The sequence below is a fragment of the Camelina sativa genome, chromosome 11 (assembly GCF_030686135.1).
Source record: "Camelina sativa cultivar CO46 ecotype springtype chromosome 11, ASM3068613v1".
NCBI classification, from domain to species: Eukaryota; Viridiplantae; Streptophyta; class Magnoliopsida; order Brassicales; family Brassicaceae; genus Camelina; species Camelina sativa.
In genome coordinates, this window is record NC_141890.1 from 4,909,183 (window position 1) to 4,930,162 (window position 20,980).

The window sequence follows — 20,980 nt, forward strand, 5'->3', positions numbered from 1 at the left end:
AGTACAGTATCACTAATAGTAATAGAGCAAAAACATAATTTCTAGGTCATATTTTAGGTTTGTTCAGAATTTAATTCAAGTGAAAGTAATAATTTCTTTTATTCACTAATAAAGCAGCACTAAAGTTTTTATATTTACAACAATTTTATACATTAGTATCAGTATGTTTATATAACAATGGTTTAATGTTTAATTTAATCATGTTTTCTAAAATGGTTTAGCTTTTTTTTTTTTTTTTTTGGCCCAAACCCTAAAAAAATGGTGTGGCATGCTAAAAAGAACAATAAAACAGCATCAACGCTCTGCGCCGCGCTCTCTCTCTCTCTCTCTTTCTTCTCTCTTCCTCTCAAACTCTCTCTCAGGTAAGCAAAAGCCTTCTCAGATTCAATACTTCTTTCGCATTGCTAGACGTCATCATTGTTCTTCCTTTTTCCAATAGCTCTGTCTTGATTGATAAAACTTAACTCTCTGCGTATTTGTAGCAACTTTACCATCTAGATTAAGTTGTGTGCTGATTCAATCTGTAATACTTTGTTGCGTCGAGTTGATTGCCGTGTGTGACAGTGATTTAATGGTTTCTTTTTTGCAGTTTCTTCAGAACCGACTCTGTTTGTGTCCTTTCCTTTTTACCGTGAACGAAAGATTCGAGTGATGCAGCAAGGTGACTCTGTGTTGAGCTTGAGGCCTGGAGGTGGTCGTGGAGGAAGTAGACTCTTTGCCCCACGCTCTTCCTTATCTTCTTCCTCTGATCTTACCAATGGCGGAGACGCTCCTTCTTTTGCCGTTAAGGTTGATAAATCCTCTGTTTTTTTTTTTTTTTTTGTTGTTGTGTGTTGATTTTTTTAATTTTGTCACGTTCTTATGAGTTAGATGAGCTGTAAATTTTGAAGGGTGTATTCGTTCTTGTGGTATTGAATTGGTTTGTGGATAAAGTTTGGATCTTTTAGCTGATTCTTATTGGTTGAGAGTTACTGTTTTTTTTGTATGTTGAACATCATGCAATGTGTCCTAATTCTTGGTGGGGCGCTTAAACAATGTGACCTTGCTGTAAATGTGGACATAAATCAATACTTGTAGGCTTTTTAGGTGGGCATTCTATTAGTTTTTGATGCTCATAAAGGACCTACATATATACTACTGATGTACTATTGATTTGAGCTCACTCGTTCAAAATCTAATCTTGTTTTTCATCTGTCGTTTTGAATTCTGAGGTTGAAGTTTAATGACTTGTATATGTTTTGTAGAGAGGAGACTCACGGTTTGAGGGTCGTGCGCTTTTGAGGTTCACCCGAGAACAGCTGCTTCAGCTTAGAGAGGTAATTACTTGCTTTTCATGCATAGATTAGTCAATTTGCTTTTTTGGTTTCTATGTTTTACTCAGAGAGGTAATAATTATGTGGTATGCTCTGAATTAACTGTCTCATACTGGTTAGCATCCTTGAGGTCCAAGATGATTCTTGATGTAGGTTCCTTATGATTATATACCCTTGAACTTAGTCATTAACCATTTTTTGTTATGCAGGCGATCCAAGTCTCTGATGAAATCCTGAAGCTCAGTCAGGAGATTTCATCTGATCTTTTTGGCGAAGAGCAGAGCTGGAGCCACTCAGAAAGTAAGGTGAGTGGTTTCCTCTTCCCCCTCTTCCCTCTGTTTTTCATTTTATTGTCTACATTTGTCGATAAACCAAGGACACTTGACTAATTTATTATGTTACTAGCATCAGATTTTATACCCTCCTTGTTTGTTGTTTTCAGCTTGCAAATCCACTCCAGAATCGTTTCACAGAGCCTGACAACCGCGATTGGCACAGTCGTGCACCAATAGCTTCCCCAAGTAAAGAAAAGTCAAGGGATGACCAACGCGAACCTAGAAATGCGCATACTGGATCAATTCAAGGAGTAAGTGTTGACTATTCTGACACTTTATTGAGACAATACCTTAGTTTTCTTTTGTGTTGTTCTGGCTTGTAACTAACATGATAACTTACTAAAACAGTCTGGCCCTCCTCCTGCCCTGGTGAAAGCAGAAGTCCCATGGTCAGCTAGAAGAGGAACGCTATCAGAAAAGGACCAAGTCCTCAAGACCGTGAAAGGGTATTACATTCTTCATGACTATAATGAATGTTTGTCTTTTTGTTTTGGAGTATGTAGCTAACTGATTCATCTAATTCTACTTCTCTCTAGTATTCTGAACAAGCTGACTCCGGAGAAGTACGATCTCCTCAAAGGTCAATTAATTGACTCTGGAATCACTTCTGCAGAAACTCTAAAGGTATTCCAAGTTCCGTGTGCATTGTCTTGTTTGTAACTCTCTTTTCATGGCCTGATTTTTTCTTATCTCTAAACGCAGGGAGTGATACAGCTGATATTTGAGAAGGCTGTACTCGAGCCCACATTTTGTCAGATGTATGCCCTTTTGTGTTGTGATATCAACGGAAAGCTCCCTTCGTTTCCATCGGAGGAAGCTGATGGGAAAGAAATAACATTCAAAAGAGTGCTATTGAATAATTGCCAAGAAGCATTTGAAGGCGCTCACATGTTGAAGGAAGAAGTCAGACGGATGACTGATCCAGAGCAAGAAATGGAACGAAGGGACAAGGAAAGAATGGCGAAGCTACGAACATTAGGGAATATTCGTTTGATTGGTGAACTTCTGAAGCAGAAGATGGTGCCCGAGAAGATAGTTCATCACATCGTTCAAGTATTGTGACTCGCACTTTGCTTTGGTACCTTTAGTGTATTGCATGTAATACTTCTCTGTAGAGCTCATGGTAAACATGTGTCTGGTTACAGGAGCTTTTAGGACAGGACAATAAAGCATGCCCAGGGGAGGAAGATGTAGAGGCTCTCTGTCAGTTTTTCATCACCATTGGGAAACAACTAGATGAGAGTCCAAGATCACGGAGTATAAACGACATGTACTTCTTGCGTTTAAAGGAACTAGCTATGCATCCGATGCTTCCGCCACGCATGAGATTTATGGTCCGTAATGTTATTGATCTGCGAGCTAACAAATGGGTACCAAGGCGTGAGGAGGTAGGAATTTTTAGTACCTGTTCTTATCTGTAATGACTTACAAAATTACCTATCTGTACTTACGTTTTGTTCTTGCTGTGAAAATGGCAGATGAAAGCCAAGAAAATCACTGAGATTCATTCCGAGGCAGAAAAGAATCTTGGGTTGCGCCCTGGTGCCATGGCGAATATGAGAAATAATAACAATCGTGGTGGTGCTGATGCCAGTGGAGCAGAAAATTTTGGTTCTGGAAACTTCCTTGGACGTTCGGGTACTGGAGGAATGATGCCCGGCATGCCAGGCGCTAGGAAGATGCCAGGGATGCCTGTAACAGATGATGATGGTTGGGAGATGGCACGGTCCCGTTCCATGCCCAGAGGCAATAGGCAGAATCCACACCCCGCTGGGCGTGTGAAGTCTCCGGTTATCATTGACAAGTCACTGTCGTTTAATTCAAGGCTGCTACCTCAGGGAAGTGGAGGTATTTTGAACGGTAGACCAAGTGCCCTTTTGCAAGGTAATGGTGCTCAGTCGCCTAAACCTGTTCCTTCCCCGACCAGACCAACTGTGGAGAAGCCACAGCCACAACCACAGCCACAGGAGGTGGTTCTTCCTACAGCTACTAGCTTGAACACAGGAGAGCTAAGTAGAAAGACCAAGTCGCTTTTGGAGGAATATTTCAATGTCCGTCTATTGGATGAGGCACTACAGTGTGTAGAGGAACTGAAAAGCCCGTCTTACCATCCTGAGCTCGTCAAGGACGCTATCTCCCTCGGCTTGGACAAGAACCCGCCCTGCGTTGAACCAGTGGCCAAACTCTTGGAACATCTCGTCTCTAAGAACGTTCTAACTCCTAAAGACATAGGGAACGGTTGTCAGCTTTACGGGTGTATGCTCGATGACATTGGGATCGATCTACCAAAAGCGCCTAACAACTTTGGGGAGATCCTTGGTAGTTTGGTTATGGCCAAAGCATCGGATTTTGAGTTGGTGAAAGAGATTCTAATGAAAATGGAAGACGAGTGGTTCAAGAAAGCAGTCTTGGAAGCTGTGATAAGGAGTGTTAGTGAGTCTCTGCTGGCTACGCAAGCAGCTGAGGTTGAGGCTTGCCGTAGTTTGGTGTAGGTTCTTTCATCTCAACAGATCAGTTTAAGGCCTACGCTCCCCGGAAACAAAAAACAGGTTAGATCTTTCTTGAAATCATTTATATTGAAAAATGTTAAGTATATCATACTTGTAATCGAGATTAGATTCAATCTTGTTACTCTGTTCTGTTTTTCTTGATTTGTGTTTTATATTTTTGGTGCCTTAGTTCATTTTTGTTCAAGATGAGGAAAAAGAAGGGAATCTGTTAAATTGTACTCGTTATTTGGAATGAAAAAGTTTAATTTACATATCAAGTATATTTTTTTTACACGAAGTTAATCGAAGAAAATGTGAGTAGTAGTTAGTAAGATTTGTGTTTTAATCGACCATGGATCGTGGCAAAATGTCTCTTGCGACAGAGATTTCCCCAAAAAAAAAACATTAATGAGCTGTCATGTTTATCTCTCATCACAGTGCTGCCTAGTCGTTGGAGGATCTCGTTCTTTTTGGTTGTGTGCACGAAGTAGAGAGTGAACCCCTCTTTCCCCATGATTCTATAAATTACACACACACACACACATAAGTTCAAAAACAAGATAAATATTATTTTCTTCAACTCATTTTAATTGAAAAAGAAGATGAGGACTCCTTCTCTTCTTGGTTGGTTCTTGATCATCTCCTTATTGTTACTCTCTCAATCTCTCATTATTTCATGCGATACTTATGGAAGCAAGATCGTTCCTTTGGGTCGGAAACTAGTTGAACATGGAGAGAACGCGGATGAGTCTCACGGTCAACACCATGATCACCTTCGAGTTTTTGTGAGGAAAAGCAAAAGCAAGAAGAAGAAGAAGGACAAATCAGCAGCCACTCGAACTCTTCTCTCTAACCCATTTACCTATGTATCTACTGTTGTAACTTCCTTTGTTTTAGTGCTCGCCGCATTCTAATCTATTTCACCAAGATAATAAAGCTTGCGACTTGTTGTTTTTTTTTTAACGTCAAATGGCTTGAGTTTGCTTGTTTGTTTGACTTTGTGTTTGCGAATGAGTTTTTGTATTCTTTTCCGGCCAAGATTGAGTTTGTAACTCTTGTGGTTCCACAGTTGTCTTTTTTTTTTTTTAAATGAATAATAACTAACTATCTTCAAGAATTGTGATTACGGAGGAGAAAGACAGTAGAAACTGCGAACATAAAAAAAAAAAAAAAAAAAAAGAAAGATAAATTATTAATCTTTTATCAAATTTATAGGTTTTAATGTATGTTAAACCAAAGCTAATGAGAGCGGACATTTGTTAAAATGTATGTCGTGTGAGTACATTTGTATGAATTCGTATAAACATCTCTTACTTAAAATGTATGAATACTCTAAATAATTGTCACAATGATAATGGTCTCAGACAATTTTTAGTCATTGGCACACAAACTACATGCGACTACTTTTTGTTTCTAGTCTACCACTACTAATACTAACAACCATCAATTCAATCAAATTCAGTTACAATTAGAACTAACATGGAATACTAAAACCACAAGGCAAACCATTCACAATTCTATTTCAAATAAGAGAACGACAAATACTAACATTTGGCATCAAAGCCTTGGTATCCCATTATTTTATTAGATTTTGACGCTCGGAAATTTTCTTTGCTGCTGGCCAAAAAAAAAAAAAAAAAAAAAAAAGAGGGGTGTACTTTTCTTTGGTAATAAGAATAGTTATAGTTATATACACAACATTAGAGACACGATTTAAAGAAGAAGTCAGTCATTTTAAGCGATTAATAGTTTTACTACCTAAGTCTAGCGATATAAATACTAATTTGTTGCACACAAAATTCATCCCATCTATCTGATTTCTTTCTTCAGTTTCTTTGGATCAAATACATATGTATACACAAATGAGGACTTCACTGACTTTTTCTTGTTCGTTGATTATATTCCTATTGTTACTCTCTCAGCCTTTGGCAAATTCATCTGAAAATCAAGAAAGCATATCCCAAGTACTGACTACTTGGGGACGAAGGCTTGCACAACACGGTGACTCCAATCCATTAGATCATCGTGACGACTCTCTTCGTTTTTTCATGAGGAAAGTTCGTGTTGGTGGTGGTGGTCGTCGTACTCACCGTCGTGTCCCTAGTAGTGGCCATGGTGGCGGTGGTGGATCGTCGGCTACTTGTCGACCTTCTCTCTCCATCGCATTGCGTTTTGGTTCTACGGTCTTGAGCTCTATTCTATTGATATTCTTCGCATTCTAGTTTAACCTTTTTTTTTTGTTATGTCTTTATGTTCTATAGTGTGTATCTTGCGAGCCTCTTTTTTCTTTTGTGTATTATTTTGTTCATATTGTTGTTGTTCTAGATCCTTCTTGTTGTGTGACACGATATAAATCAAAATATCTATTAATTGGTGTGAATAGTGTAGATTTGTGATTGTAATCGAAAGCTAATAAATCATTTGAAAATTCTCCAATAAATTGTTGATAGGATGATAATTTAAGAAAACCTTTCATCACATCTTGACATTCTAATATTTAGGTATAGTTGGAAACAGCTTGTAAACTAATTCTTAATATATTAAATGTTTGGTATATTCTTTTTCGGTAATTATATGCCACGAGAAGAAATAAATATATTTAAAGATCAATCTTTCAACCTATATATATATATATATATAAGCACGCACGAACAATACTTGGTTCACCCCTAGAGGTGAACCTCTTCATTCACCCTATTATAAAATAAGGAAATGAAATCTATATGCATTATTATAAAATTAAAAACTTAAACCGCTTTTTAATAAACTCAAACCGACATATAATTTCGTTCTACTTGTAAAATCTAAACCCTAACCATCTCATTTGTGAACCCAAACTGACATATAATATCGTTCTAATTGTAAAATCTAAATCCTAGCCATCTCATTTGTAAACCCAAACCGACATATAATTTCGTTTTAATTGTAAAATCTAAACCAAACCAATATTTAACTTTCCTTAATTAAAAGTATACAGAAATTGTTTTCTTAATTTGTTTTGCTTTTTGATTTAATTTAATTTATTTTTTAAATAAAATATTAGATGGAAGATTTTGATTGGCTGAGAGAAAAGGGTTCACTCGTAAGGGTGAACGTAAGTATTCTTCCCCAGGCAGTTTGAAAGTGGTTAACCACGCTTAAGAAAAGAAAGAGTAAAAACAAATGTTATTTGTGTGATATGGAGATATATTAAACAAATTTATGTAAACTAAAAAAAAAAAACTAGTCGCATGTAAACCAAGAATAAGTCAATTTTTAAACCAAAAACAGAGTAGGGTTTTCATTGCTCAGAGGAGATATATAAAGTCGGCCTCCCCATTTCATTACACGAAACCAAAAATAAATTAACTAGGGAACTGAAAAAAATCTAGTTGGTGGGTCTAGGAGTAGCCCATTCGACACCAAGTATCAGATTATCATAACCATAACCATTTAATTTGTTAATTGCTCGCTGCGCGTCTTCTCTGCTCACAAAGTTGACAAAACCGAAGCCTCTGCTCGTTCCAGTCTTCTTGTCCAAGGCCACATAGGCTCGACTCACATCACCAAATGAACGGAACAAATCCATCAAATCAGGTTCACGCGCGTCTTCAGACAAGTTGTTCACACGTACAGAGTTCTCGTCGTTCCTCCTCCTCCTCATGTTTGAAACAGCAATGCTTTTTTCTGCACCTTCTCTCATGCTTGGTGGGACATAGGTAGCAACCTTGTCTGTGCGAGCTGGCGCAGTCCACTTAGAAGCTTCTGTTTGATCTATAGAGGAATGGTTATTCTCAGGGCATCTCGCTGTCCAGTGCTGACCTTTCTTGCCACAGTTCCTGCAGATCATAAGGACCGCACCAGGTTTACCCAACTCTGGTGATGCCTTTGTTTCTTCCGCTTTGGTACCTGAAATATCAAAAGAAAATAATGATTACCTAACAGTAGAACCAAGATATTTGTTTACAAGCAACTTAAAACTCGGATAGGACTAATATTTTGGTGACTAATACATAACGTCAGTAGCAAGTTAACTGCTACTAAAGCAAATTCGTCTTTAGTTGATCAGATATAAACCCTACAGATCTTAGAACACATACATAGATAACCCTACCAAAGCCGTAAACGTCATATACAAAACCTAAAGAAAATAGTTTGGTCAAAACCCTAAACGTAAGTAACAAGTTATCGATTGCAGTTGATCAGATATAAACCCTAGCTACATGCAAAAAACTTAAAGCAAACTCAGTAGATATCCGAAGAAAGAAAACATACCAGACAAAGCCTTGGGACGTTCCAAAAGAATCTCCTCCGTTGAAACCGTAGTGAGGCGGCTACCACCGGTATCATCATCATCATGAACTGCATCGCCAAACTTAGCCCAGGTGCGCCTCTCCGCGATCCGTTTAGACCTAGCCCCCATGCGGACACATGTCCGGACGATGACCTTGCGGACACGTATGGTGGTCATAACCTTTGCCATCTTGTTATCTTCCGTAAAGAAGTACTTTATGACTTTCTTTATACCATTCTTGTCAGGCCCGATAACTTGCTTCGGCGGAAGCAAGAAATCAAGCTTCTCATCGTCCTCCTCCATCTCTCCCCACCGAACCTTGTTCGTTTTCTCCATCATTCTTTCCTTTGTGATGATCATGATTGTTTAGTTTCTGAATGAGAGAGAAAGATTTTGCCGCTTTATATAGTAAAAAAGAAAAACCTCAAACATAGTTCTAAATGGAATCGGAATTACAAATAATATACACGTATCCATCTATTAATTTATTTAATTAAATTTTTTGTTTATATAGTTCCCATAAATATTTTCAATTGTTCCTTTTCATGTGGATTAGGTGTACCGAAAACTTAACTATTATACAAATTCCTTCTTCTTTTCTAGATGGTTTATCTTCATTACAAGATATAATTTTACAACATTCAACATTTTTTTTTTCCCTTAACGATATTAACGCTCCTTTTATTTTCTGTTTGTATTAGGCATAAGTCACACAATTAACTAGATTTTAACATGAACACTGCGGGACAATTTTTTAAAAAATAATACTTCCTCCGTTTCATAATATAGGATGTTTTAGAGGTTTTTCTTTGTTTCGTAATATAAGATGTTTTCAACTTTTTAAGTTACTTTTAGATTACTTTTATATTTTCTTATTATTTATTTTATGCAGTCTTGTTTATGATTGGTTGGACTTTTTGAAAGTGATTATTTCTTAATCTGCGTGCTTTCACTCAAAACATCTTATATTTTGAGACGGAGGGAGTAACGTTTTAATTTTTGTTGTTTTTTATATTTGGTTTGTTTTGTTTAATTAAATAATAATTTTGTTTGGATTGTCAATTATTAGAACAATAATAGGAGGGGACATAAATACATAAATATGTAATTTATAAGCTATTGTCGGATTAAGTCACAATTTTACCAATGATTTAATTGTTTTACAAAATTTTAGTTAAATTACCTTGATTTAATATGTCTAATATTCTTATATTAGTGGTATTGACCAAATAATTAAAGGAAGATTTAACCCGTGTTTCAAAACCGAATTAATAATATTTTATATTTATACTAATGTTAATTCAAACTGTCATGTTAATAACCTGTTCCGCTATATAACAAAAACCGTCATATTAGTGGTTTAACCCGTGTTTCAAAACCGTCATATTAGTGGTTTTGGTTGTGTGTTGTGTTTCGTTTGTGAAGTTGATATTTTACACATGGAAAATGCTTGATGAGCAAGGAGTTCACGATCCGTAGTAATAAAAGAGAGATTTTAGGGTTTTCCTGTTTGAGTTGATAACATTATCGCAAAATAATATTCAGTTTCTTAACACGGTATATATTATATTAAATGTTTTTCTTGATACTAAAGTTAAATATACCCGATTATTGAGTTTTTAAAGTTGGGTTCTCGTTTTTATGAAGTTAATATATAATAAATATTGCGATTGTAATCATTTGTTACTCAAACTCGGCTGTATCATTTAAATTTAAAAGATCATACAGTCTCTAAAGATTTATTAAAATAAGTTTGGAGATTTTTATGGGATTAAAAGTTTAATGCGTAGAGTTGTTTTTGGAAAAATCGAAATGTATAGATATTGTCAAGCTATTTATGGCAATAAATGTATCAAATTAGGTCGATTTAAATAGTTCTATTAAATGAGTTTCCATAAATTGTTATTTTAGGAAAATAGTTAAGAATTAATATTGTAAATAAAACAAATTAAATAATTAAAATTTCAAGGACATAACACAAAATGTATATCAAAAATAAAATTAACAAGACGAACACAAGTGAATGAGTTTGCCAGAACAAATTAATGAGATATTGTTCATTGCTCAATGGGGATGTTCCTCCCCATTCAAAACCAAAACAGAATAACAGAATCAATTCTTTTTTATTTCTTTCTTGGAGTGGAAGAGGAATCAAAGAAACATTTTGCTATTGTTATCTCCATTGATTTGGAGAAAATATGAAAAGTGAAAGAAACAGGTCAGGTGTGGGAATCTAATTTTACCCGACAATGGCTGTTTTTGCTTTCTTTTCCCCATCAGATTCTTCACTCTTTGTTCTGTTTCTGAGTTGTAAACTTCTATCTTAAGGTTCTTTCTCTCGTGTCTTTGTGCATTCCCACACTCAAAAAGTGCTCTTACTGAGAGAGAGAGACAGTCCTATATATCCAGATACTCAGTGCCTAACTTACTGATCATTTCCATACAATATCGAAATAATCAATATTCTCCAGCATAAGCTTCCATAATCATCTGCCATGAAGCGGTACAATCGAGAATTGTTGCTCATTATTATCATCTGCTTCATCGCCTTTGCTTTTGCTGAAGAACTTCAATGCTGTTCAGACAAAACAGTCTATGCGGTCCAGAAAGGCAATTAGCTTGTTCAATGTTTGTTAACAAACCTCCAAAAGCTATACCATATGTTTCAATTAACTCTTTTTATTATTTTTTTGGTTTCAGAGAGACTAGTCGTCAGAGTAACAGATATCAAGGGAGCTCAGGAAATTTCGCAGACGAGCAGGGCAAGAGGTGTTTATGGAGGTGATATGGACAGACCTAAAGGAAAGAAGAACAGATCTATGGCCTCCATGAACAAATCTACTTTACTTGCACTATTTCATGCAACAATTGCAACTCTAGTCCATCTTTTCTTCTACTAATACGCAACATCTTAAAATGTCTATCAGATTTAAGGGTTTTCTTCTACTTTAAATGTTTTTGATGCAAAGATTGGAAACTGAAGACAACTTTGAACAGTTCCATACAAATCTAAGTAATCAAAGGTGCATAGTAAGAAGTAAGAACAGAGCATGTTTAGTGAGGAATCAGAAACAGCTGACTAAAAAAATCACATTACCTAGTAGATTTCTTTGTTCTGTTTCTGAGTTGTAAATCAGTCATGCTGAATCAGTGAGTATGAATTCCACAATCTGAAACCAATCAATTCATTAAATCCTGTCAAGCTAAAGGAACGATTAGACACAAGAGATTAAACTTTGGCATCTTAAACCTCATGGTACAAAGCAAGTTTGGATGTTTCACAAGGTAGAAGGACATGTAGTGTTCTGATATCCTACCTATAGTAAGGTACGTGCATAATGATTTGGATGCAAAGATTTGAATTGTTCCATACAATTCTAAGTAATCAAAGGTGGATAGTAAAAACAGAGCATGTTTATTGAGGAATCAGAAACAGTTAGCTAAAAATACATCACCTAGTAAAATTCCTTCTTGCTGATTCAGTGGGTAACTCGGTTATGAATTCTGCTATCTAAAACCAATCTATTCATTAAACACTGTCAAGCTAAAGGAAAGATACATGGAATATTAAACTCTTCTCCATATAAATCAACCTCATGGTACAAAACAAGTTTGGATGTTTCATAAGGTAGAAACATATGTAGTGTTCTGATATCTTAGTATGATCTTCTTAGGAGATCATTCAATCTTGCAAAGTAACACAAATCTACCGTTTCTAACAAAACCCAACCTACTACCATCATATGGCGATATATATATACAAAAGTCACTTGGAGTATAAGCCTAGAGAAGAAAAGCCTAGAGAGATCCCATACTGTATCAACACAACTACAAGCATTCAATCCTAAGGATAAACAACTCAGAGAAGCCAACAAGTATATAATGTTTACCTTCAATCATGCATTACACCAAAAGGACTCGCCAATCTTTTTTTTGATAACACACAATGTTTTCAAACTCTTTCAATACATGAGTAATGCAAAAGCAACTTATTAGTACAACAACTCAAAGCAACAGTTTCAAGAAACAAACAGATACAGAGACATGATCAAGCGGAGTAGAGAGGGCGTCTGTATTCATCGAAGTACTCTTCACGGTTCTGGAACACAATCACGTAAATCGCATAAATTATCCCAGGGACGTAGCCTAAGATAGTCAGCACCAAACAAATCAAGAACTCCACCTGCAACAAATTAAATGTATAAAGCTTTCAGGAAAGCACCAAAATCATCTAAATATAAATTGATCCAATCCAGAGAAGCTTCAAATTGAGGAGTTCGAAAGATATAATGTGAGCTGTACAACGTATATATACTGTAGCTATACATGGTTAAGTTAAACCAGAGAACTAGACCGACTAAACCGGCCATATAATCTGATAGAGAGAGAGAGAACTTACAGTGCAGCAGCCCTTCCTGAGGCAAACTCCGAGCGGTGGGAGAAGGACGGCGATTAAAATCTCGCAGAGAATCTCACAGTTGCTCGGCATTTTTTTTTCAGAGATGAGAAGGAAGAAAGCTCTTAGATTTTTTTATTGGAGAAGAAGACTTTGACAAGAGACAAAACACTGAAGACTTGCTGTCATATAGTACCAATCGAGAGGAAGCCACGTTTTTGTTTACTTCGTTACCGCTACGAAGTCAATCACGAGATCTGCACCGTACACATTTATCGATATTTAAATCTTACGGCTTCAAATTTACATCTCGTGGATCACTTATTCACTTACAAGTTACAACGAACACGTACGTTATTACGGTGCAACTTAACACACCACATCATTTTTAGATATTTTTTTGGTCTCTGACTCGTCCACGTGACTATATGGGCTTAGTAAGGCCTGTCTATTTAGTTAAATCCGGGACCGCAAGCGTCGTAAATTGATCATACGGTGTCGTATAGCTAAGAATATGTCACAACCACTTGCTAAAAGTAGCCTAAAAAAATAAATCTATTTTTTCTCCAGTATAATCTTATACCATAATGTTGAAATCATCACACGAAAAATGAGATTATAGCTACTCTATATGAATTCAACCTAAGAATGAAACAACTCGATCCAGAATTAACTCCGGCAGTACAAATCTTGGCAAAGAATTTGATACATTAGCACTTAGCAGTTAGCACTAGCAGAGTTAGTAACCTTATTTGCAGGAGCGAACGACAAGTTATATTTATATATAACCAAAAACACACAATGTTCTCATATCCTCAATACATAAACTTACAAAGCAACTTATTAGGGTACATGAGAATAAGTAAACAGTTACAACAACATACTGATCCAAGTAAGTATGAACCAAAAGAGAAATCAAGCTGAGTTGAGTGGAGCTCCAAGTTCATGATTGCCTTCACGGTTTTGAAACACGATCACGTAAAGAGCATATATTATCCCTGGGATGTATCCTAAGAGAGTCAGCACCAAGCAAATCAAGAACTCCAACTGCGAAAACAAAGAGAATCAGAGTCAATATTTTCTAAAAACTAAAATTTCAAGATTCAAGATTCGGTTTCCAAGAACTGAGATTTGAAGAGAACTTACAGTGCAACATCCACGCTTGAGGCAAACTCCAAGAGGTGGAAGAAGGATTGCTATTAAGATCTCGCAGAAAACTTCCATGTTGCTCGCCATTTCTTCTTAGAGATGAGAAGAAGAAGAAACTCGAATGTGGCCTTAAAACGAAGTAGTGGAGAAGAGTAAACACTAAAAGACTAGAAGTAGTCGGCACAGAGATCCAGTTAAGAGCAATCCACGGCTTTTATTTTTGGCGCTATGAAGTCAACTACGAGATCTGCACCGTTCGTTTTACCGGTATTTAAATCGTACAGTCTATGTTACTTGCCGACATCTCGTATTATGTTATTTTACCTTACCTTGCCCCCACCTTTCTTTAGATATTTTCTTCTCAACTTAAAACACCGCATCACATTTTGGATTATATTATTACTCTGGTTAAAGCATCACGTGAATACGTGGGCTTAGAAAGGCCTGTCTTCAGTTAAATCTGGGACCGGACTGTGTTTAAACATCGTCGTACCGATATTAAGACACTGATTAGTAGATGTTGGTGTTGCTTAGATGGCAAGTTATAAAGCTACTGACGATGAAAACGGAAGTAAGTATTCTTCTGTAGATAAGTACATTTACTTAACACACTTGACACTAAAATCCAGACCTTAAGCAAAGACGAACATAAATGTACACGACAAAGGTATTAAGATTGGGAATTTAGAGACAAGGCAAAGAAGGGTTTTCACTCTGCTTTAAGTATTCAAAGATAGATAAAGAACAAATTGGATATGCCATAGAGGAAGTAGAGTATCGAAACCCAGTGATCAACAAGTGGATCAAAATGTACGTACGTGTCTGATAAACCCCATCACCAGTTCATTCATCTCTGGGATTTCCCGGTCTTGACATGCGTAGAATAGCCATAGGGAACATGAAATTAGGCTTATTGATCTCCTTCAAATTGTTCAAGCTCGAGGTACACGTAGTTATCTCCTCGCTTCTCAAGTATATACACCCGTATAAGTCCATGTACTCTAGATCCTGACAACCTTCACAAACCGAGGCAAGACCTTGAGCAGTCAATGTGGAGTATCGAAACTCCAGGTGCTTGAGCTGAGGCATGTGTCTCGCAATTATCTCCGCCTCCACATTCCCGTATTTGGAATATCGAGCCAGATAGTCGAGTGGCGCGATAATTGTAGGCATGTGGGGATTAAGCCGGGGATATTGATTCCGTTTAAGAGTCTTGAGATTCTTGCAGTTCCTCCCCAACATTGTCAGAGACTCGTGAGATAAACCATAAGAGTAGCTTATATCAACTTCTTTAAGGTTTCGACAGTTGGAGGCTATATTCATCATCGATGCATCTGTAACATTTGGACAGCTCTTAATCCAAAGTACCTCAAGTTTAGGACACCTTCAAATGATAAGTAGTATAAGAATTATGAGCTAAGAGCACACTTGATTTAGAAATCAAAATCTTAGGATCAACCTCCATGGAATCAAAGCAAAGCAAGTGATGCGTACCTCTCAGAGGCGTAAGATAGAGAGCGATCAGTACAGTGCCTGACACGAATCTCTGTGAGTCCACCTTGGCTCCGATCAATAACAGATCGTAAAAAGGAATCGACGTTATACTCAAACTCGGGAGTCCACCAGTTGATCGACTCCGGGAACGATAAAAACCGAGTTTCGAGATCAAAGATGGTGTTGAGTGATGGATCAAAGCATGCGTTCATCCAGTTCTTGCTGACCAGCATCGGTCCGATCCATCTCTGTTCATGGCTCAGTCGTGAGAAGATGTCGAGAAGGCATTCCCGAGTCATCTCAGACCAGTCAGGACAGAGTCCTGAACCCATCTCCACCTTTCCTTGGCCGTCGTTGACTTCCATTAGATTGAAATGGACGTTTTCGTCGTGTGAGTACACGAATAAACTTCAAATGTTTAGACTTTATATAGTTGACGGAAACAAAAATGTTGAGACTTTTTCAGCTTACTCATACAAAACAGAGCTTTTCAATTTTAGCTTTTTGTTTTCTTTACTGGGTCATCAGTACCCTTTCCAGTTTTAATATTCAGTCGAATCAATTGAGCTTTGAAAGTTAATCATGGCTAATGTTCTGTCGGTTTGGTGTTTGAGTCAAACGTTTCTGCTCCCCGACTTGGATGAAGAGAATGAGTAAGAAGAGCCAACAAAACATGCGATTCTGTAATCATCAAATTGGATTAAAAGGATAACGTTGTCACTTATGACAAGAGTAGTTCATATGTTTTCCCTATGTTGGCATATGGATCAAACCAAACCTTATATAATCTATATATATACTTGTAAAGCATATGTGCACATTGGGTTATATCATTACGTTGCACCCACTTCCTTTAGATATTTTCTTCTCAACTTAACAACACACCAGATCACACATTTTTGGATTATATTATTACTCTGACTCGCCCCTAATATGGTTCAAGGATCACGTGACTATGTGGACGTAGAAAGGCCTGTCTTCAGCTAGATCTGGGACCGGATTGTGCTTTAAACATCGTCGTACCAATATTAAGATACTGATTAGTGGATGTTGGTGTTGCTTAGATGGCAAGCTATAAGGCTACTGACGATGAAAACGTAAGTTAGTATTCTTCGTTGAATAACTACATTTATTTAGCCCATTTTCCCTCAAATGTGTATTCACTTGACACTAAAATTCAAAGCAAAGACGACCATAATGTATTACAAATTTTAATGTTTACACACACACAAAATAAAAGATGGGGAATTTAGAGACAAGGCAATAAAGGAGAACGGGTTTCAGTTTCACACTATGTTAACTATTCAAACACACAGATAGATAAGAACAAAGTAAATATGTCATAGAGGAAACAGAGCATCAAAACCGGTTAACAAATTGATCAAAACATGCGTCTGAAAAACACCCATCACCGTTCATTCTTCTCTTGGATTACCTGGCCTTGGACGGCGTAAAATAGCAATGGAAGGATTGAAGTCCGGCTTATAGATCTCCCTCAAATTCTTCAAGCTTGAGGTACATGTGGTTATATCCCTTTTGTTCAAGGATATACATCCGCTTAAGTCCAGGTACTCTAGATTCGAACATCCCTTACAAATCGAGTCAAGACCTCTAGCAGTCAAAGTGGAGTATTGAATCTCCAAATGCTTGAGCTGTGGCATGTATCTCCCAATTATTTTAGCCTCTATATTGCCGTATCTAGGAAACGTAGCCAGATAGTCTAGTGGCGCGACAATTGTAGGCAGGTCAGGACCTAACCGGGGCAACAAATTCCGTTTGAGAATCTTCAGATTTTGGCAGTTTCTCCCCAACATGATGAAAGACTCGTGAGTTATACCGTAAGAGTAGCTTATATCAAGTTCTTTAAGATTTAAACAGTTTAAGGCTATCTTCTCCATTGATGCATCTGTAACATTTGGGCAGCTCTTGATACAAAGTACCTCGAGTTTAGGGCACCTGCAATGCAAATGGAACCCACAGGACATATTGACATGTAAACGATTAGGAACGACGAGATCACAACAAAACGTAATTTGGTAAGAGTTCCCAACATAGTTGAATACAAATACGTACCTCTGAGCGGCGTAAGATAGAGAGCGATCTGTACAGTGTCTGACACGAATCTCTGTGAGTCCACCTTGGCTCCGATCAACAACAGATCGTAATAAGGAATCGACTTTATCCTCAAACTCGGGAGTCCACCAGTTGATCGACTCCGGGAACGATAAAAACCGAGTTTCGAGATCGAAGATGGTGTTGAGTGATGGATCAAAGCATGCGTTCATCCAACTCTTGCTGACCAGCATCGGTCCGATCCATCTCTGTTCATGGCTCAGCCGTGAGAAGATGTCGAGAAGGCATTCCCGTGTCATCTCAGACCAGTCAGGACAGAGTCCTGAACCCATCTCCACCTTTCCTTGGCCGTCGTTGACTTCCATTAGATTGAAATGGACGTTTTCGTCGTGTGAGTACACGAATAAACTTCAAATGTTTAGACTTTATAGAGTTGATGGAATCAAAAATGTTGAGACTTTTTCAGCTTACTCCTACAAAACAGAGCTTTTCAATTTTAGCTATTGGGTCATCAGTTACCTTTCCAGTTTTAATATTCAACCGGATCAATTGAGCTTTGAAGTTAATCATGGCTAATGACTTCGATGAAGAGAATGAGTAAGAACAGCCATCAACACATGCGATTCTGTAATCATCAAATTGGATTATAAGGATAATGTTGTCACTTATGACAAGAGGTGTTCATATGTTTTCCTATGTTGGCATATGGATCAAACCAAAACCTTATATAATCTATATATACTTGTAAAGCATATGTGCACATTGGGTTATATCATTATATCAAATCCTACTTACATACTAAGAACCTTAAACACTTAAAGTTAAAGCCACTGGATCTTGCCATGTAACCTTCCTCTTTACTGCTCTATGTAACTCTTTCTCCACATCTCCGCAAATCGGTAACTTTCTCTTGTTGTCAGGTAGATCACTGATTCTGCTATCAAGCATTGCATTCTTCATTGCTTCCGCGACCATATTTTCACCATTCACTTCCCGCTCTTCTTCTTCTCTCTGCAACCAAAACGCAAACAAAACCCACAAATAACATTTATTAAGTTCTCAGGAGTGTAACAAACAAAAAGGAAGACCCTTAAATTAACAAGAGTTGTTTGGCTATACCGAAATCTGGTTAAGGTCAAAGCCCGGGACTTTGTTGGTGACAGAAGTGTTTCCCTCTCCGTTAAGGTCAGGAAGTGAAGTCAAAATATCCTTTCTTCTGCTCCTTTTTAGCTTCTTTTCCAAGTCACAACTTGCATTCTTAGCCAATGCTGCCTTCTCATTGCAAATTTTATTCTTCTGTTTCAAATCAAAACAAGGGACAGATGCTCTCAGACTAGAGTGCTTCTTTCTCTCACCACTTGGGACCTCAAAACCCCCACCAGATTCTGACAACCTCAACATCTTTGGAGATGCTTCAAGAGTTTGGTCTTGATTCAAGTGTTGGTATCTACGTCTCAAGAACCTATCGTTTCAATTCATCAAACACTCAATAAGCCAATGAATGTACAAAAACACGTAAATTCATAAGAAGATCAGAGATTATTATTATTATTACCTAACTTCTGCCTTGAGAGTCGATCGTTTTTGTTTCACCATCTCCAGTTTCCTTCTTTTGACTTGCAAGTCCTGAGAGAACAACAACAACAACAAAAGAGAAGCAAATTTCAAAACTTTTTTCTTCTGCTATCTTAGAAACATATATCCCAAACACAAATTCATGACAAAACATCAGATCAGCAGATCCAGAGGAAATCAAAACATAATGAACCCAGAAAAATTGAAATTCAAAACCCTAGAAAAATCAATTACCTTTTGCAACTCCAAAACCTCCATAAGGGTTAATCGGACATTGCCAGCAGAGGAGTTCATCGGATCTGTTCAGTGAAAATCTGGGAATCACAGATCAGAAAAGACACCAAGCAAGCGAGAACGAGAAGAAGAAAAGAAAAAAAGAGAGAGAGACAGAGAGAGATGAGAAGAAGGAAGAGAGAAAGGTCAAAGGGATTAGGTTTAATGTTGGTAGTCTTATTCCTATGTATGAAACCATCTCTCTGACCAAAAAAGACTTAAAGAAACCCCAAAGAAGCCACCACATAATTGATTGATTTTGGGTGCCCATTAACAACAAAATCGAAATTGAACAAAAAAAGGTTAAAAATTTGGGATTTTCCTTTTTATTTCTTTTCTTTTTGGTGAGAGAAGTCTATGAGACAGACCAGACAAGCACCAGAAAAAAAAAAAAAAAACTAGGACTAGTGGATCAAGATGGAAAAGAGAAGAAAGAATTGAGAAAAAAATAAATCAAAACTTTTTTTTATTACTTTTGTACCCTTTTGGAGGTTGCAGAAGAGCAGCAGCATTGAAATGCTGACCAAGTAAACAAATAAAGGTTCTTCCTTTATGGAATAGTATTGTGTTTATGATTAGGTTCATTTCTTTTGTGAGGTGGATTTGATTATTGGGTAGAGAGATATGAATTAAAAGGCACATATGGGTTACTGAAGAGATAAAATACTTGATATGGTTGGACCTGTATGTATGTAGAAATTTATGTAGAGAGAGAGAGAGAGAGTGCAAATAAAAAAGAGTTGGGTTTTGGACAAAACAGTGAAACAGGAGCAGAAGAAACTATGGAGATTGGTCTGTGTATCATGTGTGTATATATATATATATGTATGCGTGTATATATATTATTTTCTTTATATTATAATGTATGTGATGTATTTTGGCCCCATCATTGAAGATGACCACTATAGCCTTTCTTAATCAACTTTTCTTTTCTATTTTTTTCCCCCAATTAAATTCAGTAAATAATATTTAGAGAAAATTGGTTAGCTTTTGTCCCCAAAAAAAAAATATATATATATATATATAGAAAATTGGTTAGTTTTCTAACTTTTATATTTTGAAGTCAAAAACTAAAAAAAAAATGCTTAAAGATTTTCTTGTCAATTTTCCTTAATATTTAATTTCTATATCAAAACTAGGTTTCTAAGAATATTAATCGAACCAATTAGAAAAACCTAATTTTTTTTTATTATTAATTTGCAGAAAAACGTTCATATTAAAATTTAGTTTGAAAGATTTTTTTTTTGGTAGAACAGCTTGAAAGTTTATTGTGTAACTTTAAAAATGATGATATTTTACTAATTATGTTGATCACTATTAAAATACATTTTCTGGTTGATTTAGGTATATCTCCAGTTGAACCGATCTGATTTTGTTTGTGAATTTACACGTTTATTATAAAAAACAACTAAGTAAAAATAAATAAACTTATTAATTAATTATTTCTTTTACATGTTTGATAAAGTTGTACCAGTGATTTATTAAATTTATTGTGTAAAATATTTCCTTGAGCTTTTCTACAAACAAATCTTATTTTATATAATATGTACCCAAGAAAAAAGAAAAAAATCTTTATTTTGTAAATAATCCACATAAATGCTGTAGATGAT

General features: G+C 36.6%; 10 protein-coding genes and 1 non-coding gene across 12 annotated transcripts; 5 read left to right on the forward strand and 6 right to left on the reverse strand.

Annotated features, from left to right (window-relative positions):
- The first annotated feature begins 3 nt into the window (after positions 1–3).
- On the forward strand, positions 4–5,254 carry LOC104721772 (eukaryotic translation initiation factor). 2 transcript variants are annotated; one of them, XR_015572026.1, is made up of 11 exons: positions 49–362; positions 590–789; positions 1,245–1,316; positions 1,523–1,618; positions 1,756–1,899; positions 1,997–2,094; positions 2,185–2,272; positions 2,351–2,701; positions 2,794–3,036; positions 3,127–4,197; positions 4,576–5,254. XR_015572026.1 is itself a non-coding variant. In XM_010439840.3 (10 exons), the coding sequence occupies exons 1-10, from the start codon at positions 269–271 to the stop codon at positions 4,138–4,140; spliced, it is 2,400 nt and encodes a 799-aa protein (XP_010438142.2). In that variant the 5' UTR covers positions 4–268; the 3' UTR covers positions 4,141–4,415. The 2 variants fall into 2 exon arrangements, 1 of the variants encoding a protein (XP_010438142.2); XM_010439840.3 differs by lacking the exon at positions 4,576–5,254 and having other exon boundaries at positions 4–362; positions 3,127–4,415.
- On the forward strand, positions 1,028–1,135 carry LOC147933637 (small nucleolar RNA snoR103). The gene has a single exon (XR_015573515.1). It is a non-coding gene; the product is annotated as a small nucleolar RNA snoR103 (small nucleolar RNA).
- On the forward strand, positions 4,740–5,254 carry LOC104721773 (uncharacterized). The gene has a single exon (XM_010439841.3). It carries the CDS (start codon positions 4,740–4,742, stop codon positions 5,049–5,051), a length of 312 nt encoding a protein of 103 aa, XP_010438143.1. The 3' UTR covers positions 5,052–5,254.
- Positions 5,255–5,994: 740 nt separating this feature from the next.
- LOC104721774 (uncharacterized) lies at positions 5,995–6,408 on the forward strand. Its single transcript, XM_010439842.2, has one exon. The coding sequence runs from the start codon at positions 6,000–6,002 to the stop codon at positions 6,357–6,359; it is 360 nt and encodes a 119-aa protein (XP_010438144.1). The 5' UTR covers positions 5,995–5,999; the 3' UTR covers positions 6,360–6,408.
- Positions 6,409–7,389: 981 nt separating this feature from the next.
- On the reverse strand, positions 7,390–8,759 carry LOC104721775 (uncharacterized). The gene is made up of 2 exons (XM_010439843.2): positions 8,392–8,759; positions 7,390–8,025 (listed from the first exon to the last, which is right to left on the reverse strand). Exons 1-2 carry the CDS (start codon positions 8,747–8,749, stop codon positions 7,505–7,507), a joined length of 879 nt encoding a protein of 292 aa, XP_010438145.2. The 5' UTR covers positions 8,750–8,759; the 3' UTR covers positions 7,390–7,504.
- A 2,013-nt stretch (positions 8,760–10,772) lies between these two features.
- LOC147933638 (uncharacterized) lies at positions 10,773–11,378 on the forward strand. The gene is made up of 2 exons (XM_087474460.1): positions 10,773–11,020; positions 11,111–11,378. Exons 1-2 carry the CDS (start codon positions 10,906–10,908, stop codon positions 11,308–11,310), a joined length of 315 nt encoding a protein of 104 aa, XP_087330586.1. The 5' UTR covers positions 10,773–10,905; the 3' UTR covers positions 11,311–11,378.
- A 947-nt stretch (positions 11,379–12,325) lies between these two features.
- LOC104721777 (PMP3 family protein At4g30660) lies at positions 12,326–12,991 on the reverse strand. The gene is made up of 2 exons (XM_010439845.3): positions 12,810–12,991; positions 12,326–12,593 (listed from the first exon to the last, which is right to left on the reverse strand). Exons 1-2 carry the CDS (start codon positions 12,897–12,899, stop codon positions 12,459–12,461), a joined length of 225 nt encoding a protein of 74 aa, XP_010438147.1. The 5' UTR covers positions 12,900–12,991; the 3' UTR covers positions 12,326–12,458.
- A 566-nt stretch (positions 12,992–13,557) lies between these two features.
- LOC109127728 (PMP3 family protein At4g30650) lies at positions 13,558–14,053 on the reverse strand. The gene is made up of 2 exons (XM_019233151.2): positions 13,953–14,053; positions 13,558–13,853 (listed from the first exon to the last, which is right to left on the reverse strand). Exons 1-2 carry the CDS (start codon positions 14,040–14,042, stop codon positions 13,722–13,724), a joined length of 222 nt encoding a protein of 73 aa, XP_019088696.1. The 5' UTR covers positions 14,043–14,053; the 3' UTR covers positions 13,558–13,721.
- Positions 14,054–14,511: 458 nt separating this feature from the next.
- On the reverse strand, positions 14,512–15,916 carry LOC104721778 (putative F-box/LRR-repeat protein 19). The gene is made up of 2 exons (XM_010439846.3): positions 15,450–15,916; positions 14,512–15,339 (listed from the first exon to the last, which is right to left on the reverse strand). The coding sequence occupies exons 1-2, from the start codon at positions 15,812–15,814 to the stop codon at positions 14,799–14,801; spliced, it is 906 nt and encodes a 301-aa protein (XP_010438148.2). The 5' UTR covers positions 15,815–15,916; the 3' UTR covers positions 14,512–14,798.
- Positions 15,917–16,625: 709 nt separating this feature from the next.
- LOC104721779 (putative F-box/LRR-repeat protein 19) lies at positions 16,626–18,028 on the reverse strand. Its single transcript, XM_010439848.2, has 2 exons — positions 17,523–18,028; positions 16,626–17,405 (listed from the first exon to the last, which is right to left on the reverse strand). Exons 1-2 carry the CDS (start codon positions 17,885–17,887, stop codon positions 16,865–16,867), a joined length of 906 nt encoding a protein of 301 aa, XP_010438150.1. The 5' UTR covers positions 17,888–18,028; the 3' UTR covers positions 16,626–16,864.
- Positions 18,029–18,145: 117 nt separating this feature from the next.
- Positions 18,146–20,195, reverse strand: LOC104721780 (uncharacterized). The gene is made up of 4 exons (XM_010439850.3): positions 19,332–20,195; positions 19,078–19,148; positions 18,642–18,984; positions 18,146–18,533 (listed from the first exon to the last, which is right to left on the reverse strand). Exons 1-4 carry the CDS (start codon positions 19,389–19,391, stop codon positions 18,330–18,332), a joined length of 678 nt encoding a protein of 225 aa, XP_010438152.1. The 5' UTR covers positions 19,392–20,195; the 3' UTR covers positions 18,146–18,329.
- Between the last annotated feature and the right edge of the window lie 785 nt (positions 20,196–20,980).

Bases quoted from the DNA above. Each gene is read 5' to 3' on its own strand.
- LOC104721772 (XM_010439840.3), top strand. From the start codon at position 269: ATGCTAAAAAGAACAATAAAACAGCATCAACGCTCTGCGCCGCGCTCT. The intron at 1,317-1,522 runs GTAATTACTTGC...TTTGTTATGCAG, and splicing joins AGCTGCTTCAGCTTAGAGAG to GCGATCCAAGTCTCTGATGA. The intron at 3,037-3,126 runs GTAGGAATTTTT...TGAAAATGGCAG, and splicing joins GGGTACCAAGGCGTGAGGAG to ATGAAAGCCAAGAAAATCAC.
- LOC104721773 (XM_010439841.3), top strand. From the start codon at position 4,740: ATGAGGACTCCTTCTCTTCTTGGTTGGTTCTTGATCATCTCCTTATTG.
- LOC104721774 (XM_010439842.2), top strand. From the start codon at position 6,000: ATGAGGACTTCACTGACTTTTTCTTGTTCGTTGATTATATTCCTATTG.
- LOC104721775 (XM_010439843.2), bottom strand. From the start codon at position 8,749: ATGATGGAGAAAACGAACAAGGTTCGGTGGGGAGAGATGGAGGAGGAC. The intron at 8,026-8,391 runs GTATGTTTTCTT...TTGATATTTCAG, and splicing joins ACGTCCCAAGGCTTTGTCTG to GTACCAAAGCGGAAGAAACA.
- LOC147933638 (XM_087474460.1), top strand. From the start codon at position 10,906: ATGAAGCGGTACAATCGAGAATTGTTGCTCATTATTATCATCTGCTTC. The intron at 11,021-11,110 runs GCAATTAGCTTG...TTTTGGTTTCAG, and splicing joins AGTCTATGCGGTCCAGAAAG to AGAGACTAGTCGTCAGAGTA.
- LOC104721777 (XM_010439845.3), bottom strand. From the start codon at position 12,899: ATGCCGAGCAACTGTGAGATTCTCTGCGAGATTTTAATCGCCGTCCTT. The intron at 12,594-12,809 runs GTAAGTTCTCTC...AATTTGTTGCAG, and splicing joins TCAGGAAGGGCTGCTGCACT to GTGGAGTTCTTGATTTGTTT.
- LOC109127728 (XM_019233151.2), bottom strand. From the start codon at position 14,042: ATGGCGAGCAACATGGAAGTTTTCTGCGAGATCTTAATAGCAATCCTT. The intron at 13,854-13,952 runs GTAAGTTCTCTT...TTGTTTTCGCAG, and splicing joins TCAAGCGTGGATGTTGCACT to TTGGAGTTCTTGATTTGCTT.
- LOC104721778 (XM_010439846.3), bottom strand. From the start codon at position 15,814: ATGGAAGTCAACGACGGCCAAGGAAAGGTGGAGATGGGTTCAGGACTC. The intron at 15,340-15,449 runs GTACGCATCACT...TATCATTTGAAG, and splicing joins CTATCTTACGCCTCTGAGAG to GTGTCCTAAACTTGAGGTAC.
- LOC104721779 (XM_010439848.2), bottom strand. From the start codon at position 17,887: ATGGAAGTCAACGACGGCCAAGGAAAGGTGGAGATGGGTTCAGGACTC. The intron at 17,406-17,522 runs GTACGTATTTGT...TTTGCATTGCAG, and splicing joins CTATCTTACGCCGCTCAGAG to GTGCCCTAAACTCGAGGTAC.
- LOC104721780 (XM_010439850.3), bottom strand. From the start codon at position 19,391: ATGAACTCCTCTGCTGGCAATGTCCGATTAACCCTTATGGAGGTTTTG. The intron at 19,149-19,331 runs GTAATTGATTTT...TTGTTCTCTCAG, and splicing joins AGGTTTTGGAGTTGCAAAAG to GACTTGCAAGTCAAAAGAAG. The intron at 18,534-18,641 runs GTATAGCCAAAC...TTTTGGTTGCAG, and splicing joins TTGACCTTAACCAGATTTCG to AGAGAAGAAGAAGAGCGGGA.